Source organism: Stigmatopora nigra, chromosome 2 (genome assembly GCF_051989575.1).
Source record: "Stigmatopora nigra isolate UIUO_SnigA chromosome 2, RoL_Snig_1.1, whole genome shotgun sequence".
NCBI lineage: Eukaryota > Metazoa > Chordata > Actinopteri > Syngnathiformes > Syngnathidae > Stigmatopora > Stigmatopora nigra.
In genome coordinates, this window is record NC_135509.1 from 1,467,501 (window position 1) to 1,488,550 (window position 21,050).

The following is a 21,050-nucleotide window of genomic DNA, read 5'->3' on the forward strand; positions in this document are numbered from 1 at the left end:
GAAAAGTGGATGAGCGTCTTGCTTGGCGGTCTTGTTTTCAGGGGGGCGGTGCTAATGGCATCAGGTAGGATGTCACCTTTCTACATGTCAAAATGGATGGCTTTTTTTTGTGGATTTTTAAGAGTCTTTTTTTGTGGCTGATTTTTTTGTGTTAAATTTGGAGTACAAAACTTTAAACCAAAATGGCAGACTTTGTTTATGTCATAGCAAGACTTTTTGACAAATTTCATGCAATAAAATGTAAGCAAATTTTTGACATGAATATTTTTGTCCTCCTATTTTGCAGGCCATCGAAAGCAACCTAATAAGAAAGTCCAGTGGCGGCTTAACATACATCGCAGAGTGGAAGGGAGGCCTTCTGGAACACAAAATGGGTCACCTGACCTGCTTTGCCGGCGGCATGGTGGCGCTGGGGGCCGACGGGGCGCCCGATGACAAGACCGGCCACCAGATGGAGCAAGCGGCCGAGATCGCCAGGACCTGCCACGAGTCCTACACCAGAACCGGTACCTCCCCATTTTCCATCCCCTAACACTCCTTCCTTCCACCCTCTAACGTTCTCCCGCATTTTCCCACCCAGCGCTAAAACTTGGACCCGAAGCGTTCCGTTTTGACGGCGGTGTGGAGGCCATCGCCACCCGGCAGAACGAAAAGTACTTCATCCTGCGGCCCGAAGTCATCGAAACGTACATGTACATGTGGAGGTTCACCCACGACCCTAAATACAGGGAGTGGGGTTGGGAAGCCGTGGAGGTAACTTTTTCTTACCCACCGGTCATCAAAGGTCGAGGCTTGACCTTTGAACCGCCTTCTTGCAGGCCTTGGAGCGCCACTGTAAGGTGGAAGGGGGGTACAGCGGCGTCCGGGACGTTTACGCGGCCTCGCCCAATCACGACAATGTGCAGCAGAGCTTCTTCCTGGCTGAGACGCTCAAGTAAGATTAACAATTAATCATATTCATAGCTAAGTGCAATTTAGAGTGTTTAAGCAGCTAGCTTAGCATACATGTTTTTGGGAGCTTTTGAGCAAACCGGAGGACTTGGTGAAAACCCACAAAATCCAGGGAGCCTTTTTTTCCGGTGTGGCTTTCAACAAATGAATGAGGAGATTGTTTACAAAAAAATTGTTCATTCGGCCCTCCTAGTCATAAAAAAATGGTCATCTAGCTCCATTTGAGATTAGTGAGTTAGCATTTAAGCGGAAAATGTTGCTGGCAATTTGTTGTTTTCTTTTTTTAAACAGACAAAGTATGATATTAGTTAGCTAACCCGCTAAGTTAAAAAACAATGTAAAAATCCATATTTTCCATTTTTTCTTGGCAGATATTTGTACTTGCTGTTCTCGGACGACGATCACGTCTCGTTGGAACATTGGGTTTTCAACACGGAGGCCCATCCTCTACCCATCATCAGAAAGGAACCACCAGAACAAACCAACGAGGTGGAGTAGGAACTACCTTTAAGACGTCTTCTCTCTATTTTTTTCTGGACTTTTTTTTCACTGAGCGTGGAAAAATCTTGGGGAGAAGACGGTGACATGGACCACGTCGGAAAAAAATCCGTCAGGTGACGTCACTTCCCGTCATCGTGTTTACAAAAGACGTTGTCATCTGGTTTTTAGCTTCTTTTTTTAATCGTTTATTTTGTCTGCTTTGAACCAGGAGGAGGCGGAGCTTTGGAAATCTGATTATAAGTGCATATTTATCAAAGTATGACATATCCAGACTGTCCCTGATTCCGATCTTTAATTTTAGGTATGACTTGGCAACAATGTAGCATCATCAAGCTAGCACTTGTTTCATTTTGACACATTTTCTGGGATGGAAAAGGTTAGTAAAACCCAGATTTAATGAAGGAGAGGCCTTAATTTGAGCTTCTACCTCTTGTAAAGACAACTATTTTATACTCGGAACTCATATCAAACGTAAAACTAGTCCTCCAAACACGCTCTTTTCATCCAAAATGTTGCTTTTCAGATTTTTTTGTCCGTTAACTTCCTTTTTTTAGTCATCAATCCACTTTGTCGTTTGTTTTCATTGTTTTTTCTTCACGTTTATTCATCGTAATCTAAAAAGACAATTTTTTATCTCGTGCCTTTGCTTTAAGGCCACAACAAAATACAAGCGCTGTAGCTTTAAGAACTTGCCAGATTCAAAACAATGCCATTTGAAGACTCATTTCTATTTACATGTACTTTTTGTATACACTCATTGGTTAAAGGGTTCATACAAAAAATATATTAATCAAATAATTTGCCAATGAAATGACTCACTCGACATAAAAAAGCACTTTTTCCTTTATTTTTAATCCAATTAACCCATTTTTTAGCAAGTCATCGTCCCTCAGAATGTGTTCCAGTTTAAAAAAAAAAAAAAAACAAGGAATATTTAGTTTGTACAACACTGACGCCTATTGGACACAGAGCTCAATTGCATTGAATTCCACTTTGCTTTGTTTCTTTTAAACCCTGAAAATGTGATTGTGGATTTTGTTTAATCAACTTGAAACATATTTGATTCACATTTCAGCATCTGGATTCATTAATTTAAAGAAATGTGAACATTGATGACAACGCCAAAAAATGACAAGTGAGTACTGGTGATATTGTCATGGAGGAGGATGTTTAATTTATGTTTGTGATTGTCTTTATTAGATTGTGTTAATTTATTATTGTATATTGCGAACAAGGAGGATTAGATGAAGCAATTATTCAAAGGATATAATAATGAGGAGTCAAATGAGAGTGGGAATAGAACCTTCAAATGTGAAGTGAATTCAGTTTCATGCCTCAACTTTCACTCTTATCTTTTATCATTTTTTGAGGGGGTAATTTTGTCATTATGGTTTTGTTTTATTGTATTTTTTTGTTTGTCTGTTGTCATTTTTTGTAAAGAATTTGTTTGTTTTTTGTCAATTTTGTTGATTTAGTAGGTTTTGCCTTCATTTTAAATTACAGTATTTTTGTTGTTTATGTTTTAAGTGATTTTTTGGGTTATTTTGACAGTTTTTTTTGGGGACGGTAAAATTCAATTACTTTAATTGGGTCTTTTTGTTTTAATTATTGTCCTAAAAATGTCTTGTGATACTATTTGTTTTTTCCACCTCTTTATTTTATTTTATTTTCAACTTTTCTCTCTTTCGCTCCTTTTTTTGTTTAATTGTGAACTATTTTTTTTTCTTGCCAAGTTTATATAACCTGCTAAAAATAGCTTCTGGCAAAATTGGGGATATAAATGATTAATGTGAATGATATTGCAAAAGGCAGGGTGGAAAAAAAGATATTTAACCACTGAAGCTTTTTTTTTAAATACAGATTTTAAGCCAAAAGTAAGTTAAAATCGTTGCATTTTCTGAAAATTTATTGATAGGAATAAAATGTCAGGCCGCTTTAACAAAAAAAAACCTGAAATAATTCATCATATTAAGAGTTTTAGGATTCTAATTGTGAAAACTTGGATGTATGTTTAATTATATTTTGATTCATATGTAATAGTTAAATGACAATCACTCATGAGAATGAAAATTATTGATGTATTTAAATTTTTTGAGGAAGAATATGTGCATATGACATTTTTTTAGGGGTAAAATTCTAGATGAACCACTTTTCTCATCATTAATATTTGGAAATCATTCCTTTTTAGTGGTTATGCAATGTTTTCATTTGTGGACAAATGTTTTCAGATTTTTGGGGGGTATTATTTTGATGACTCTGGTCTTTGTAAATATCAAATAGCGGCGAGAATCTGCTGGACATTTCTATCAAGATTATTTGTGGATTCCAAAAGAGATTATTGATCTGCATACTTTTTAAGAAATTATATTTGTTACACTTCTATAGTCAACAAGTTAAAAAAAGATAAATAAAAAAGATTTTATTAGGGGCTACTTGTGGATTATTTGTTCCCTTTTACAGATTTTGTGGTTTACAGGTTCTAGGTCTTCATATTGTGTAATGGCGTCTTATCTCCACCGGAGGGAACCAAAGGACTTCATACGGAAAATGTATTGTTCCTTAAGGTGCATTGTTTTTTTTAAACGCTTTTAAAGTATTAAATGATGGATTATTTTAGATTAAAATTTTGACTTGATGCGTTAAACATGGACTATTATAGTACATTTGACTTTTACATGGATCTTAAGTTTAAAGTTTAAAGCATTTGTGCTAGTTTACTTGCTATCTTTACTGCATTTGGTCTCCATGTTGGCATCAAAATGACATAGCAGATGGCAATTTTAGTTTTTTTGTGTGACTTTTTTTCATCTTAAAGTTCTTTCATGTTGTCAAAAAAGCATCCTTCATATTTGTTGCTTTCGTGTACGTGGCTGTTTTGTGTGTCTGTGAACGCATCTCTACTTTTCGCAGTGTCCGTGAAGGCCACGTGGACTGTTGAGGTGATCCATGGCAACAGAAAAGCAGCAGCCGAGCGCTGGCTGAGCTGAGGCTAGCTGGGGGGGCTTCGTGTCCCTCATTCCGTCCATCCATCCATCCTTCGGTCCATCCATCCATCCATCTATCCATTCGTCCATCGCCACGCTCGCCTCCCGTCTCGCGCACGCGCACGACAGCGCACCTCCATGTAGTGGCAGAGCTCGGAGGAGAGGACCAATCCGGCGCGACGGCTCCTCATTTGGGCTCCAAGGTGACCGACCGGGGCGGGGGGAGCAGCCAGGAGTAGCCAGACTTGCAGCCCGACTTCCGCGGCAAGTCGGCGGCAGGTGAAGCCGGCCGTAGCCGCTCGACGGAGCGCCTAGCGCGGCCTCATTCCCGATGCGAACCGCTAACATCTCCGGAGCTTAAAAAAAAATTGAAGAAAAAAAATGTTGCACGCGTCACTTGAAGCCAAAATGGGACACATTTTAAACAGCTTACCGCGTCGTGGATTTGCATCGATCGATGTCATTTGTCAAATGTTCCTTTTGAATCATTGAAGCTCCCTCCATCCAGCATCCTCGTGAAGATGGCGACCGGGTCGGCTTGGCAGCAGTATTACTGCCCCGCCGGTCAGGGGAAATATCCTCCATCCTCCTCTTCAACGTCGTCCACGGCGTCCACGTCCACCACGTCCTCCTTCCAGTCTGGCCTGACCATGGAATATACGCAAGACCTTCACCTGAAGATGAGCAAGAAGATCGCCCAGCTGACCAAGGTAAGACGCAGCCAAATATTTCCAGGCCTTTTTTCCCCCCACTGCCCAGGAATGCGCATATTTGACCTCACCGCTGCATAGTTGTGACAGTTCCCATAAAAATTCCCATTTTCCGCGACCATTCCTCTCGTTTAATTGGTCATCTCTCCATTCCACTCTGTTGTGAACCAGAAAAAAAATTGCATTTGAACTCACCATGACTAAGATTTATCACTATAGTGCACTGGATATGTATTTAAGAGTACGACAAATGTGCATTTAGCGGTGGTGTCCAACCTGCTGACGGGGGGCCGGGAATGGCCCTTTAGGGGTCTCCAATCCGGCCTTCAAAAAATCAATAGTTAGTGATGCAAAGTACCCTAAATGATTTTTTTAGTGCCATCAAGCTAACTTTTTAGGCCAAAAAATAAACCCACATGAGATCTTGTTAGCAACAATGTGGCCCGCCAACCCAATATTGACACCCCTAGTTTCGAGTCATTCAAAATGGAAGTTGAGTGCTTGCATACCGTCGATTCAGAGAAAGAGTTGACAGCTGCCTGGAGGTGAAAACGTTTTGTCGGGAGGCTGCGTCCGTCTGGGAGCCTGGCGCGGGGTCGTTAGCCACCACATTAATCACATCAGTCGCTCATCAGCCACGGCGTGCTCGCACAAGTCAGGCGGAACTTGTCAAACGAGGCCACTCTGAACAATGCAAGTGCAATTTTTGCAGAGGATAAAGAATATATGCATGTTTAAAATGACATTTTTTTGTCCTAAAATAAACAAAAATTAACATTGATAAATGACTTGTCTTAATCATCCTGAATTTCGACTATTTCTACTTGCATGTTGCGTTTTCTTAATGTTGCGAGTTCGTTAAAGTAGACCGTGCGACAACAAAAGCGCGGCAGTTTCCATGGCAACTATCCCACCGGAGAAAAAAAAAGAAAGAAACGTTCCGCTCGCCGCGAGACAGACGCTCTCAAAAGACTAGAATAAAAGCGCTGCAGTAAAATAACTCCTGACAGCCATCGTCAAAAGATCCTCGCCAACCCTCCCAGTGTAAACGGATTGGACACCCGTAGGTTCAAAAAATAACGTACTGCGAACTAACACTATTCAGATATTTCAGCGTCTGATAGTATGTAGCATATGATGACCCACAAAACGGCGAGTCTGCAGGCGACGGCGTGCCAATTCCAACGGATGGCAGCGCTAATGGAAGGCGCTTTTGTGTTCTGACAGTCTGTTAGCAGGCTGTTTTCAAGCAATCTGTGATCTCACCCCCAAAAAATGACATCCACAATCTGCAAAATCAACAATTTATCGACTGTCTGTCTTTTGATGGCGGTCTTCTGAGTAAAAACGTACATTTACTCTAGAAAAAAAATGTCTTTCCATATCCAACTTTGAATTTGTGTCTTGACAGGTGTACTGATAAAAATTGACAATACTACTACGTGCATAAGAGGAAGGCGGTGACATCAGGCCGATGGTGGATTAGAGACTTGTAGCTTTGAGCGGCACGCTGCTGGTGACTCATCTGACCTGATTTTGCATAGCGAGCCGCAGCGGCGGGCGGAATGGGCCGTTCGGGCGGAAAAAGGAAAATAGAAAAAAAAAGGCCTTGAAACACACATCCATCGTGCACGTCGCCATATGCTCCGTGCTGTGAGCAGAAAGAGTACAGGGGATGTCCCTGTGTAAAATTGGGCCCGCTTTTAGAGTCTTAGACGAATGTATATATTTTTTGAAGTAGTAACTCATTGGCTGGCATTAGCGAGGATAGACGTCCAAGCCCATTGGATGTAGTAGTAGTGGTAGTGGTAGTGGTAGTGGTAGTAGTAGTAGTAGTTGTTGTTGGTGGTGTAGTAGTAGTTGTAGTAGTAGCAATAGAAGTAATAGTACTAGTGGTTGTTGTTGGTGGTATAGTCGGAATAGTAGTAGTGGTAGTAGGAATAGTAGTAGTGGTAGTAGGAATAGTAGTAGTAGTGGTAGTACTAATAGTAGTAGTGGTAGTACTAATAGTAGTAGTGGTAGTAGGAATAGTAGTAGTAGCGGTAGTAGGAATAGTAGTACTAGGAATAGTAGCAGTAGTAGTAATTGTTGTTGTTGTTGTTGTTGTTGGTATAGTAATAGTAGTAGTAGAATTACCCAATGAGGAAAAATGTAATAGACGTCCCATCCATTTTTCCTTGTTTGGATGAAACGTCTATGACAGTCAACGAGTTAAAAAGGCCTCCTCACGTAGGCGACTGTATGCAGTTGCCAAGGAAACCTGGCGCGCGACAAGGAAAGTATGGAGCCCCGCCTTACCTGCCCGTGCCGCAGGTAATTATCATCTTCCCACTCGGCTCTAAAAATATTCCAGAGCGGACGTCGCTTCAAATATTCAAATGACCAAAAAAAAACTCTTGAAGTATTTCATAGTCAATCTCATCTTTACAGCGCCAGGAAAAATAAATATATACCCCCAAAATTTCTTCTTGTATTTGTATTTTATTTTAAAAGCAATGAATATTTTTCTCCTCATATTTAATGAAACTTTTTCAAATGTCCTTCAGGTGATCTACGCATTGAACACCAAGAACGACGAACACGAAGCGGCCATCGCCACCCTGAAGGAGGCTCACGAGGAAGAGGTCCAACAGATCCTCTCCGAGACCCGGGAGAAGATTTTACAAGTAACTTTTACTCCCCCTTCCCCTTCTTGACCCCTACACTTCACGTTTTTTTATCTTAGTTTTTTTTTTTACTCCTTCTGGTCCAGTACAAGAGCAAAATCAGTGATGAGCTGGACCTGAAGAGACGTATCCAGTCCTTGGAGGAGTCCATGGACCTTCACGAGAGGATGAAGAGGCAAGCCTTGGCTGAGTTTGACAACTACCGGCAGAGAGTGGAAGACCTTCAGTTGTGCACGGAAGCTCAGCACACCCAACGGGTGGTGTCCATGTCGCGTGAGGTGGAGGAGATGCGGCGCTCCTTCGAGGAGAAACTGCGAACCTTCAGCCAAGCGCAGACGCAGTTTGAGCAGGAGAAGAAGGGGGTGCTAGAAGAGCTGAAGGGCCAACACCGTCAAGAGGTTCAGGAGCTCTTACGAAGCCACCAGAGTCACAACGCCAACTATAGCAAAGACCAGGAGAAGCTTGGACAGCTACACAAAGCCGAGGTGACATCGAGACGACAAAACTTTTCAAAAGAACTTGAAATATAATGTTTATTTTATTTTTTTTGAAGGTGGACTCGCTAGCAGAGCGAGTGGAAGAACTCAAGCAGGACAAGAAAAGACTGGTGGATGAGTATGAGGCCAAACTCAGCAAGGTATGGCTTGGGTTAAGGTGTCCGCTGGGCTATGGTAATGACGGCGTCCAATCGTTTTTAGTCTCAGGCCTTCTACGAACGCGAGCTGGAGGCCATGAAGCGAACGCAGCAGCTGACGGCCGACAACCTCCTGGCGTGGAAGCGAACCGAGGCCGAGTTGCGCCGAGAGTTTCAAACCCAGGAGGCGGCGCTCCAGAAGACGTTGGGAAAACTCCGGATCGAGTTGGCCAGGGTCAGCGAGGAGGCCCGAGAACATCGTGATCGCTCGCACAAGCTGCAGGCCTCGCTGGCTGCCTCGGAAAACGCCGTCAAGGTGAGGGGAAAAAATTAGATGGACGTCCAATCCAATTTGACCAATATTCCATCTCTGAAAAAATAAACATTAATTTTAAGTCATTAACTCAAATAGCCAAAGTAAAAGCTTTCACTTGATCTCCAGAGTTAGGGCTTTAACTACAATATGTACAGCTAGATTAAATATATTACCAGCAAATACAGAATTATTTATAGTTGTAGTACTCAGCAGTAGGGAAAATATTATACACACAATAATTTATCATACTAATACTAATGCTATGTAATCTGTGCAGTCAAACCCAAACATTCAACTTAATCCTCACAGTGGAAACTGACAGTTTTAAATAGAAAAGCACAGTATATTATATTAGAAACATTAGATTCAGCGGTTTTACAATTGGTGGCTTCCTCAGGAACTGAGCAAGCAGTTGGACGAGGTGACGCAGAATTCCGAGATTGTGGAGATCCGTCAAAAGGAGGCCGAGTGCGAACTGGAGGCGTCCCGGGATCGTGTCCAGCAACAAGCCACTGAGATCCTCCTCAAAGCCAGTAAGACCAGACTCCGATACTTTGCCAGTAAGACCAAAGTGACCCTTCGTCGACTGCTCTCAGGTCAGATCAGCAGCCTGCAGGCCACTCAGATGACTCAAGAGGCGGCGGTCCGTGACTTGGACAACGAGCGGAGTCGTCTGAAGGACAAGGTCATGCGACTGGAGGAGGAACGGGAGGCGCTCCACGGCCAGACTCGAGCGCTAGAAGACCGGCACAAGCAGCAGCTGATGTCTCTACAAAAGGTTAGCTCCAAGCCGCTGGGCCCAAAACTACGAAGTTGAAGGCAAATGCGTGTCAATATTGGCTAGTCTGGAGGAAAAATAGCTTGTTTTTTTTTCGGGAAAGGTCGCCACGAGGGCCCTCGGCGCGTCCCACGGTGCTAAATGTCAAGCACGGTGGCGGCTTCGTTGTCTCTTTGGTGCTGACATTTGCCGTGTCCTCCGAGAGGGTTCCATTGCTGGAAGCGTACGCACACGGGGGTAGATTCCAGATATTTCCAGATCTGTTTTAGGAGGAAAATTATTTTGGATTGGACAACAAAATAAAACAAGTGCTCGATAATCAACTCTCCCAAAAGTCTTTCTGAAGGTGTCTGCTAGCATGCTATTCTCTTCTTTCAATGTGCGAGCTAGCTTGTGTGAAATTAAAAGGTAAAAATAATCATCAATTCTGGTTGTGATGTCACAACCAGAATTCCGAAAAAACAAGTGATGCATTGTTTTAGGTGGGCTAGCTATGAAATCGTTTAAACTGCCATTTTTTAAATTGTAAAATAGGATTGGTATAGTCATTTGAATTTCTCAACATGTCTTTAAAGCCGCACCAACTGCAAGCCAAAGCCAAAAAGTTGTGGAGAAGGACCAAACGGACAAAAACAAAACGCCATCCGAATCCCAGTCGGCTCATTAGTAATCGCCATCAATATGGCAGAGTGACGCAGCATATGGCCCAACTGGCATTTGTGTGTGTTTTTGGCAGACGCTACGCGAGGAGAAGGCGTCGCACGAAATGGACATGAGCGGCCTGCACGCTCGCTACGAGGAAGAGAGCAGCCAAAGCAAGGAGAACCAAGCCAGGGCGCTGGACGACGTAGCCAAGAAGCACCGGGTGGCCCTGGACAACGCGCTTAGCGGGGCGGAAAAAGACAAAAATAGAATGTTAGCCGTAAGTCAGTAACTCTTCCCTAAACACCAACAAATTCAAAACATCCCCAATATTTGTGACCTTTAACTCCTTCACTTAGCCAGCACATCTATGTTAAGCTAACTCATTGTCAAGTTATCACAAAATTGATTTTTTCAAATTGTATCATTTTTTTTTTTTTTATTTCATATTACAAAATTAGTAGCTACCTGGTAAAGTACTAAAGTGCGTATGTGTAGTTAGAGAATGAATATTTGAAGTTACTTGAGCGTGTAGCTAACATGCATTAAAGTGACTTATTTATGCATCTGCTTTTAAGCTGCTCGTGGCCCACATAACGCCATCATCGGCGGCGGCGTATGTACAGTATAGCCGCTTTATGCTCTTGTTACGTTATTTACATTTTAAGCTCAAGTCACGCAAAATTAAGGGAGCAAAAAATCTTATCGCAAAAACAGTCATAGTATTCAGAAAGTAGTCAGCAAACTAGTCAGCTTGTTTCATATTTTTACTTCTCAAATTCATTTAAAATTCGACACAAATGTATTTAAAGACAAGTGTAAAATTAGAACTCAACCTGAATTTCTGGTGTTTGTTGTTGTTGTTGTTTTTGTGCGCACAGGAGCTGGAGCAGCAGTTTGAAAGAGAGCGCCTCACATTGGAAGAGGAGAGGACTGCCTTGCTGCAGCAGCTTCATCACCTGAGGGACCAAATGAGCTCCAAACTAGCGGCCGCCGACCAAGAGGTGAGGAAATTTCCTTGATTGCAGTAGCAAGACAGACACAGAAGACATTGTAGACCTAGTTAAAAAAACTGGAGCCCCACACAGAAAGTCCACAAAGACTGCAGACAGATCTTATGTATTCAGATTAGGAATTTGGGTATTAATAATATTGTTTTGGACAACAACAACAGAAATCGTAACAAATTTTCTTTGCTTGTTTCAGGTCTGCCGTCTACAGGAGCAAGTGCAGCAGGGCGAGAAGGACATGGGCGTGGCCGAGACTCAGATGGCCACCATGAAGGAAGCGCAAGACAAACTTCTGGAGGAGCTTGACGTCACCAGAGGGCGACTGAGGGAGACTAGCAACCTGCTGAGTGCCCTGCAGGTGAGTCACTGTCTGGCTTAGACACCCCCTCGGTGTAACGGCATCGGCTTGACTCGGTTTTTTTTGGGGCGCTTCAGGGCGAGCTGGAGGTCCAGACACGTCAGCACGAAGCCAAAATCATCATCACCAAAGAAGAAGAAAAGCATAAGATGGATAAGATGGCCTTGGAGTTGGAACTCAAGTGGACCGAGACCCTCCGGTAAGACACTAGTATACAAGTGGGTGGTTTGATGTTCAGATTCGAGTTAATACTTCAACTGCGCTGTGTTTATTCGGCCGTGTAAAAAAAACAGCAGCTGGTAAATGGCTTTTCCAGGGCACAAAAAAAACCCAAAGCACTTTAGTTTGTCATTTTGAGAGGTGGTAAATGTCAGAGTGAAGCGAACACACACACAAATACACACACTGTTTTGAGTGTACGCCAATACTACACACTCACTTCGCACTTTGCCATTATTTGCAGACACATTGAGACAATGGGCACGCTGAAAAATGAAGACAAATGAGATTAAATATGTGAAAAACAGGCAGTTGTTGGCAGGACTTTGGACTGATACATTTAGACATCTGCAGGGTAAAGTTTGTATGACAAAAATATTTTTATAACTCACACAAACTCATTCAATACGAACAAGCAATTGCAAAGCGACTTTGTCAGCTTATCCTACAATGTGGCATCTAGATAGATGGACAACATCAAATCCACAATTTTTAAATGAGTCAAATATGTAGGTTGGTTGAGTTTTTAACACGGATAATTCTCTCTTGGTGCAGGCAGGAATGCAAGAAGTTGCGGGAAGAACTGCGGGAAGATCACGAGGCGGACAAGGCGGCAGCGCTTGGCCAATTGGCCCAAAGCAAAGAACAGGAGATGGTCAACGCCCGGGACAGCTGGCAGAGGAAAGTGGACGACCTGCTGGAACAGGTACGCCTCGGGCTCTTTTCGGGTTCTACACTCAAGAGAGTCAGTGGCTCGTCGCAGATGGCGTGACGGAGCGTGAAATTGGCTCGCTCTTCTCTATTTTTTTTAATGACAGGACATTTTGAAATTTGGCCAGCGCTCCCTAGTAAAAGGCACTTTATTTATTTATTTTGTGAGGTTAAACAGTTGAGAAAATGAACCAATCATCATTGAAAATGTTTTGCCCAAGACTGTGAAATTCATACAAATGGATCATTAAGCTAGCTAATGTTAGCTTTTCTGGATTTTCATCCAAAAATTTTCATTTTTCAAGCAAATTTGTGTTTTTTTTTGGGCAGATATCATTGCTGAAACAAAGTCTGGAAATGCAGCTGTCGCAGTCACAGTCGTCTCTGCAACAACTCCAGCAACAGTTCAGCCAGGAACGTGAGCACCTGCGCACGCAATTGGACGAGCTACAGACGGAACACCAACGCCGACATCAACGACTGCACGAGGCTCAGTGCTGCGCCCTGCAGGACATTGAGCACGCGCGCCAACGTGACATCAAGGTACGCCACGCAAATCCAAAGCAACCCCTTTTGCGTCAACAGGCGTCACGACGTTTAACAGCTTCCGTTCTTTTATCCATCGTCTCGCGGAGTAAAAATACGCCGTGAGTCATGGGCGCTAACGTCATAGCGGGCTAAAAAAATAGAAATGTCATTCTTCTTTCCTCCCACGAGCTGGTTCTCATTTGCACAAACACAAACGGAAAATTGCTCGGCTCGGTTCATCGTCTTAAAGTGGAATTGCATTGCAAAGATTGCGTGGAGGAAAACGCGGGTGTTGCCGGGCAAGAAATGAAGCCCGGACTTCCAAATTGCTACTGATTAGCACTTGAGTCCTACCCGTTCCAACTCCATCCCGTTGTTATTATTATTATCTCGCATCTCACTCATTTCAGACGGGGATCGTTTGGTCTTGGCGTTTACTGTATATTAAAAAAAGAAAACAGCGCAGCCATCATTTCCGAGTGAATAGAAGGCAGTGGAGCTGATCATTATACCGCAGAGTGCTGACTAAGAATCTTCCGGCGCTCTTTAAATCACTTCTCCTTTATGACCTAGCGCCCGGGTGGAGAATGTTTGCCACAGGGTTGTTCTCCATCATCCTGACGCTAACACCATTAGCTTTGCGTGCCTGCTAAATGCTTTGATATCTCTATAATGTCGCCTGAAATAATAAAATCTGATTCAAAAAGCCAATTTTCAATGAAAACAATTATTTTTACAAGTTTTTAATATTGTTCTATAGGTTATACACTCATTCTTATGTGAATATTTTGCTAATTAGCAATGGTAAATGCTATGCTAACACATATGAGTCATGTGCTAGTTACTGTATGTACAATGGAAAGCTAATTGCGCTAATTTGCTTACTTTTAACATTTTCTGTCATGAAAATAGTTTGCAAATGTATATTTATTTGTACAGAATTGACATGTGAATAAATGTAATGGAAAATTTGAGCAATGACACTTCAATTTTGCTGTTGCAGGAACTGGAAGAGCGACTTCGCCTGCACCACCACGCCGAGCTACAGTCGCTACGTGAAGCCCACCGGCACAGCGTGGAAACCCTCAAACAGCAGTCGGAGCAGGAATTGCAGACACTGCGCTTCGAGTTGGAAGACGAGGGAAAAGCCATGCTGGGTAACGCCGCGTTTCTTTTCTATCGCTGCCAAAACTTCATTCCCAAAATATTCAATCAATCTGAAAGTCGGGCCACCCAAATGGAACATTCCAGATTGCCAAGTAGGTGCTGACAGCCATTGATGGATGTTCCACCATTAACCTTGGCGCTCCTGACACCAGAACAACGACACCATCCGTCTCACCCAACATATTCCTTTATTATCTCGTACTCTGCTTTCTTTTTGCAGTATGTGTGTTTTTTTGGTATCATCATAAATTCTAGTGTAAAGCAAGTAGTGGGTCAATATTTCCAAGGACAACGTTACACAGTGATAACAAATTTGAACTTTTTCATGTCTAACAGATTTAAAAAGATACTCCATTATTATAGTTATACTTTTTAATTGGGATCTTTTGAATAGGCAGTTTTTCTCCAAATAAATATTTATTTTCAGTCAATTAATTTTCCAAAAAACAAAAATTAGACCAACATTGTTTTCTTGCTTGAATGACTTTTATTTTAGTTTAAGCTGAAATGGCTTATTTCCATCCCTTAATGGCATTAAATTAACCAAATATTTCAATCATTTTTTTCAGCATCTTTACGCTCGGAGCTCAATCACATCCACGCGTCGGCCATCGAGCACCTGCGACAAAACCACCAACAAGAAGTGACGGCCGCCAAGAAAGAACTGGAAAAAACGGTGGAGAAAACTCGCCTGCAGGTACACACCATCGCCCATCCCGCTTCCAAACGCCATCTTGAAAGTTGCTATATTGGTGAGGTGTGTGTGTTTGTTTTGCCGCTGCTAATTGGACAAACGCTGTTTGCATAAATGGGTTAAAATGGCCTCTGGGTAAAGAAGGCTTTGCTTCATTTTAATGAGCAAATAACAGACGTCATTTTTTGTTGGAAGGGGAATTCGTAGAGGGAGTTCTTTGCTATTTAAATTTGCTTTTAATCAATGCTGTCTTTTAGTGGCATTGAAGATGCCAGACCTTCAAATAATCTAGCTAATGTCCTCATTGGATTCATAATTGAATATACATATGATTAAAAAAAATAGTGAAAAGATAATGGCATTTTTACTTAAATCAAATTTTTTTTGTATTTTTTTAAGATTAATAGTCTTTCCATTTATTTTTTTGGTCCCCAAAAATATTTTTTAAATTTCTACTTCTCACTATTTTCTATTCACTCTTTGTTAGTTTTTTTCATTTGCATTCAATTTCATATTCAACTTTCCTATGAAAAAGTCTATATTTTTATTGTCATTACAATTGTTTTCAACCCAATATATTTTAAATATATTTGTCGAATATAAAGTCAGGCAACAAAATGAGGTCCCCGAATGAATTGAACATTTTCTGAGTTCTATTTTCAGCCCAGTGAGACAAGCTACTCCCTTTCACTTGGCTAATGTCCTCATTGGATTAATAATGGAAGCCTTTTTCTTATTTTTAAATAGGTTAAAAAAAAAACGGGCTTGGAAATAGTCGGGGTGACGGAGACGTGTGTTAACGGTAGAGGAAATGAGCTCATTATCGTTTTGTGGCTCGGAAAGAGAAGAAAAAAACCAAAGTGCCTTCGTGAGAGCCATGAGATGCGGCAAAGGGAAATTCTAATTAGCAACTTTGATTGCATCGGAAATGGTGGCACCAAACGGAAAATCAAATTGAAACTTCACATATGGGGGGCCAGTTTTTGTATGGATTGCCAAAAATTCCATTTAATCTAACTTTCTGTTTGTCAGGAACGCGAGTTGGTGGGCCACAACTCAGAACTCCAGGAGGAGGTGACCCGCAGAAAGAAGCACATCGCCCAGTTGGACCACCAAATCCATACATTGAACGAGAACATCAGCAGTCTGACCAAGGAACTGGAACTCAAAGGCAAAGAGGTGCTTAAGATTCGTAGTGAGGCCAACCAGCAGATCAGGTAATGGTTTTAATAATGGCAAAAGCTTCTCAAATGGGACACATTTTTAAAAATGGATGGATTTGTGTGCAGGACTCACGAACAAGAGCTGCAAAAACGTCACGAACGTGACGTATCGGAGTTGCACGTCATCCACAACAGGGAGACGCATAACATGTTAGCCGACTTCAACAAAGCGCAGGAGGTCCTCAAGGATAAGATTTCAGCTTTGCAAATTCTGTAAGTGTCCTCTTCACTCCCTAAAATCCATATTTGGCTTCTAAGTAGTCCATCTTTGACATTTAAGTGTCATCAACAGCAACAATTAGGACAAAATGAGCCCAAGTTTTAGAGGTTAATCAAGTCATCTAAACAGCAGTTAAAAATAACAAATTCACAGATAAGCTGCTCTAATTGTATTTATTTTTATTTATTATTAGGCTTGAAGGGACCGAGGAAAAGTTCAAAAACAGAGAAAGCCGACCTGAAGATCTACAGATGATCGCCGAGCTTAAAGACATGGTGTCCGAGCGGGAGTCTTTGGTCAAAAAACTGGTGGTGAGTCTCCCCCATCCAAAAAAATATATATTTTAATAGCTTCCCTCAGGTGGCGCTGTTGCCCAGCCAAAATAGACATGAGTACCCTTCTAAAAACTAATCTGTTTCCTTCTCACCAATCCAGGACGACAAGAAATTCTACCAGCTGGAGCTGGTCAACCGGGAGAGCAACTTCAACAAAGTGTTCAACGCCAGCCCCAACGTCGGCGTCATCAACCCGCTCATCAAGGTGAGAGGTCACCTCATTCTCCCTCTCCCACCCGTGGCATGCTCACCATGAATGTGTATATCTGTGGCTTTTGTCTTTTCTTTGCGTCCCGTACGTCCTTCCCGATTGTCTTCTCGCTTTGCTTTCCAAGCCATTTGGATGTCGGGACTGAGTCCAACGGCAGGACCCCACCACTTGAGCCCATTTTCCCTTTTTCTTGACCTACCTTGTTATTTTCATTTTTTTTTTCAGCCTGATTATTATTTTTTGCTTTGAATCCCCTTTGTGTGTCCTCCCCCCCCCATGTCCCTTCCTTTCTCTCTGTGTAGCAAAAGCGAAAGAATGAGAAAGCGGCGGCGAGTAGATTCGGCAGCTCCGCCGGCCCCCGGGGTCCGGAGGCGGCCGGCTCGGGGCCAATGCCGCCGCCACCGCCCCCTCCGCCGCCGCCCCCGGTCCCGGTCTCGGGCCCGTCCCAGGCCGGCCGCCTCCACCCCCTCCCCCACTCCCCCCTCCTGTTCCGCCACCTCGAGCTCAACGCCAACAAAGCTCTTCCCCTGCCGCCGACCCCACCCACCGAACCTAAGAAATTCACGAGGTGAGCCAAAGAGAGTGAATGTCTCAGGTGGGCGGCGGCCAATTGAAAATCATCCAATGGGCGGGGTTTCCTATTTGAGGCATCGAAGAATGGCTTTGGGATGCAAAAAATTAGCATGTTTGTGTCTGTATTTGCCTTCTTTTGTCCCATCTCATCTTCATCCATTAAATGTTTTCATAATTATTGACATTTTATGAGTTTTCTGCTTGTTAAGGTCAAGTATAGGCAAACAGTGGACCACACGCATGCACATGAAGTAAAGATGTATGTGCATGTTTTTACTACTGCATGTGATGCTGCTGTGGGCAGAGTCATGTGATCCGTTTATGTATTGCATAGTGCAGTTGATCTTAAAAAAGATGACATATATTATCAAAAAAAGAGAAAAGAAAGGAACTATCTATGGAAGGTAGGATAAATTAAATCAACATACACACACACACACTTAAAGTGACAGTATGAGGTCACATATAGTAGAATCCATCCACTCTGTATTAAGAGATTAGACCCTTTCGCTTTCCCCTTTTCTGAATCATTCAATCACGTCGTTAATTTTAATAAAGCTCTCAAATATGCACTTTCATCTTAAATTAGGACTTGGCAGCACGCCATGGAATGTTTTGAACCCTCGGAAAAGTGTCAAACATGCAAAAATGATGAGTAGAATCGTTAAGAAATCAGGACAGCAGAGTAATGCAGTGTATTGCGATCATGTTGCCTTTGTCGCCTACCCGTGGACACTTAGTGCATTACAAAAACGTGAAAAATCGGCAAACTAGTCCGTTCATTTTGATTGAAAGCTTCATAGAAAAGGTTTGTTATCAGTTCAAGTATGATTAGACAGGGTATATAAATCATGTAGAATATGTATTAATATTAATATTGTACAAATACATTTAAAACTAAAATGTAATGTAAATGCCCATATGAAAATCAAATACTTTTAAAATATTTAATGTCCTTGCAGTATAAATATATATATTTTTTCTCACTGTTTTGAGGCTTAATCTCTACATATTGCAAATGCATATTTATTAATATCCATATAGTTGTAAGATATTGATTTTTGTGGTCTTTTTGTGTGTGTCCCACAGCCCTCCTGAGACAAAAGACACCGCCATCGACTTCCCGGATGCTCAGCGGCAAGAGTGGTTCGCTCAATACTTTTCCTTTTGATTGACAACACACTTACATGCACGCACACACCCGCAAAAACACCAGGATTCAGCAGCATGTCAGCCAAACGTTTGAAAAAAAAATGTCTGGATTTAAACTAAAAAATATAGAGAGAAAATATTTGTTTTCTGTATTGTTTAAGAAAAAAAAGGCTTGGTTCAGTTTATGGCATCTTGAAAAGATTGTCAGTGACTATCAAGGAAATTTGAAAATAAAAATGCTCAATAGGCTTTGGTTCGGGGAAATCGTGGACTAAATGCTCACCATTCTGATTTGTCATCTTCTAGGTTGGATGTTTTAGTTTGTTTTGTCATTCTCATCATTGGCAGCATTATTTTTTGGACTCCAAGTGAGAAGTAGACGTGCGTGGCGGTGCCTGGTTTAGAGGTCCTTGTTGCTCTTCTCTGTGCGTTCCGAAAAAAAAAGTAATTACCAAATATAATAGAAGTAATTTAAAAAAAAATGAAATGAAAAAGCCGCTTTTCTGTTAGATCATTCAGTCCGTTTTAGAGGGGGGGGCACCATCCTCATGATAGATGATGATGATGGTGATCTTTTTGGGTAGACTACAAAACTCTTGTTTGTATGCTTGTCTGTCTCTACACAGATACAATGATGTCTCACCGATTTTAAGAGCAAAAATAGCATTTTATATTTATATTATAATGTGTATGCTTAATAAATGATTATTGTGACATTTACTTCAGGTGTTTCCAGCCTCTTATTTGGTAAGTTTTTAATATTTTTAAATATTATTTATTACATGTATAACATTTAAAATATTATTTTTAAAACTAATTTCAAATCAATGCTTAATACTTAATTTTTGTGTGCACTAAATGTTTTTATTTATTTAAATAGTTTGTAGTAAAACAATTTTAGTCTATTGTTCAGCTCACTTGACCTGCTTGGACTTGTAATTCCACTTTGATACCGCAAGACGGCAGTGATGTTGTGTTATTAACCACCCAGTCTCTTTTTTTTTTTTGACCCGGAAAATAAACACTCCTACAGAAGAAATGGCAGCCTCGGGAGCAGCCGGTACTCCTGGCCGCCTGGTCCAGTACATCGTGGTCCGCTCGGACCTGGTCCACAAGCTGTCTTGGCCGCTCGGAGCCGTCATAACGCAAGCCTGCCACGCCGCTACAGCCGCCATCCACCTCCACTACGCCGATGGGGACACACAGCACTACTTGGCCGAGCTCGATTCCATGCACAAAGTGGTGCTCGGGGTATGTACCAAACTCCATTCAAATAATCATCATAATAATACATAACTGTTATTTATTTGATGTTATTTTTATAATTAATAGTGGATTTAAATTCGCTTTTTTTAAAACTTGGTATATTAAAAATAGCCTATTTTTTCTACTTGTGTAGATTTTGCAGTGCGTAATGCAAGTAAAGCCATATTTTTGTCACTCAGGTTCAATACAGAATTGTGTTTAAATACTCAAAGCAATGTAGTACTAAATAGAATTTTGGCATGCAACTGAGTCAATTTTGCACAATTTACTCTATTTCACATAGAAACTACTTTAACAGCTGAACATTTTGCAACAGGAAAAGTCATATTATTCATGAACTGACTGTATTCTATTGAGTGTTGGCTGCAAGTCAAAAGTCTAAACACATTCCCCACATCAGATTAGGTATTAAAACTAAGTCACCGTGACTTTGTATTTTCCAGGCTCCGGATGAGGTCGCCCTCACGGGTCTATCTGCGAGTCTGACCCAAGCCGGCGTGGCCCACAAGTTATGGATGGAGCAGCCTGAGAACATCCCCACCTGCCTGGCCCTTAAACCATACCCCAAAGAAACTGTGCAAGCGCATATGCGCAAATTCAAGCTCTTTAAATGAACTGGACTCACTGCCCTGACGGAAAAGACTTTGCATATACAAGTTTTCTTGTATAAACTGAACTGGTAACGTAAACAATGATAAGCTGGACTCATTAAGTCATAGTAGTTTAAAAAAAAATGTTGTCATTGTCATTATCACTGCTTTCCACTTTAAGTAAATAAACACCAAAACTTAAAATGACATTTATTGGCTCCCTTTGACTGCTTCTGCTTCCAAAGAACTGCACAATATAATAACATGTTTTAGATATAGCAATATACTTCTAATTACACAGAAATGACATAATGCATTTTCTGTTGTATTTTGGTAACAATTGTTCATTCAACTATTGATGCTTAGTTATTATTTTACAATTAGCTGGATCAGACTACAAAAACGGGTCCATTTTTGAAGACTACTTAAGGCTCCAAAGTGCCTGTCTTTAAAAAAAAATACTCCAGGTTTAATAAATATATATTTTAATGCAATGCATTACCATGCCTTAAATGTCACATGCAAATGTAAAGCAATTACAGTGAAAGAAAAAGCATCAGCCCTTTAAATGTGCAGTATATTCCATTAGCCAGGTAATGTTTTCGCATGCC

General features: G+C 41.6%; 3 protein-coding genes and 1 long non-coding RNA gene across 4 annotated transcripts in view; 3 read left to right on the forward strand and 1 right to left on the reverse strand.

Moving 5' to 3' along the window:
* man1a1 (mannosidase, alpha, class 1A, member 1) overlaps window positions 1–3,880 on the forward strand; it is a 31,466-nt gene extending 27,586 nt beyond the window's left edge. The window contains exons 9-12 of the mRNA XM_077744247.1: window positions 287–506; window positions 581–753; window positions 819–934; window positions 1,323–3,880. Of these exons, the coding sequence (XP_077600373.1) occupies window positions 287–506; window positions 581–753; window positions 819–934; window positions 1,323–1,449 (636 nt within the window). The 3' untranslated portion in view covers window positions 1,450–3,880. The remainder of the gene's footprint in view (window positions 1–286; window positions 507–580; window positions 754–818; window positions 935–1,322) is intronic.
* On the reverse strand, window positions 2,914–5,234 carry LOC144215376 (uncharacterized). The gene is made up of 2 exons (XR_013330416.1): window positions 4,870–5,234; window positions 2,914–4,792 (listed from the first exon to the last, which is right to left on the reverse strand). It is a non-coding gene; the product is annotated as an uncharacterized LOC144215376 (long non-coding RNA).
* Window positions 4,367–19,303, forward strand: fam184ab (family with sequence similarity 184 member Ab). The gene is made up of 21 exons (XM_077744237.1): window positions 4,367–5,146; window positions 7,693–7,812; window positions 7,899–8,297; window positions 8,366–8,449; window positions 8,511–8,762; window positions 9,160–9,295; window positions 9,359–9,540; window positions 10,277–10,462; window positions 11,064–11,186; window positions 11,389–11,550; window positions 11,628–11,749; window positions 12,325–12,475; window positions 12,811–13,023; window positions 14,012–14,165; window positions 14,745–14,872; window positions 15,902–16,086; window positions 16,159–16,305; window positions 16,506–16,623; window positions 16,748–16,852; window positions 17,161–17,426; window positions 18,521–19,303. Exons 1-21 carry the CDS (start codon window positions 4,958–4,960, stop codon window positions 18,600–18,602), a joined length of 3,504 nt encoding a protein of 1,167 aa, XP_077600363.1. The 5' UTR covers window positions 4,367–4,957; the 3' UTR covers window positions 18,603–19,303.
* Window positions 19,304–19,470: 167 nt separating this feature from the next.
* On the forward strand, window positions 19,471–20,646 carry ptrhd1 (peptidyl-tRNA hydrolase domain containing 1). Its single transcript, XM_077744201.1, has 2 exons — window positions 19,471–19,834; window positions 20,293–20,646. The coding sequence occupies exons 1-2, from the start codon at window positions 19,622–19,624 to the stop codon at window positions 20,461–20,463; spliced, it is 384 nt and encodes a 127-aa protein (XP_077600327.1). The 5' UTR covers window positions 19,471–19,621; the 3' UTR covers window positions 20,464–20,646.
* Window positions 20,647–21,050: the final 404 nt, after the last annotated feature.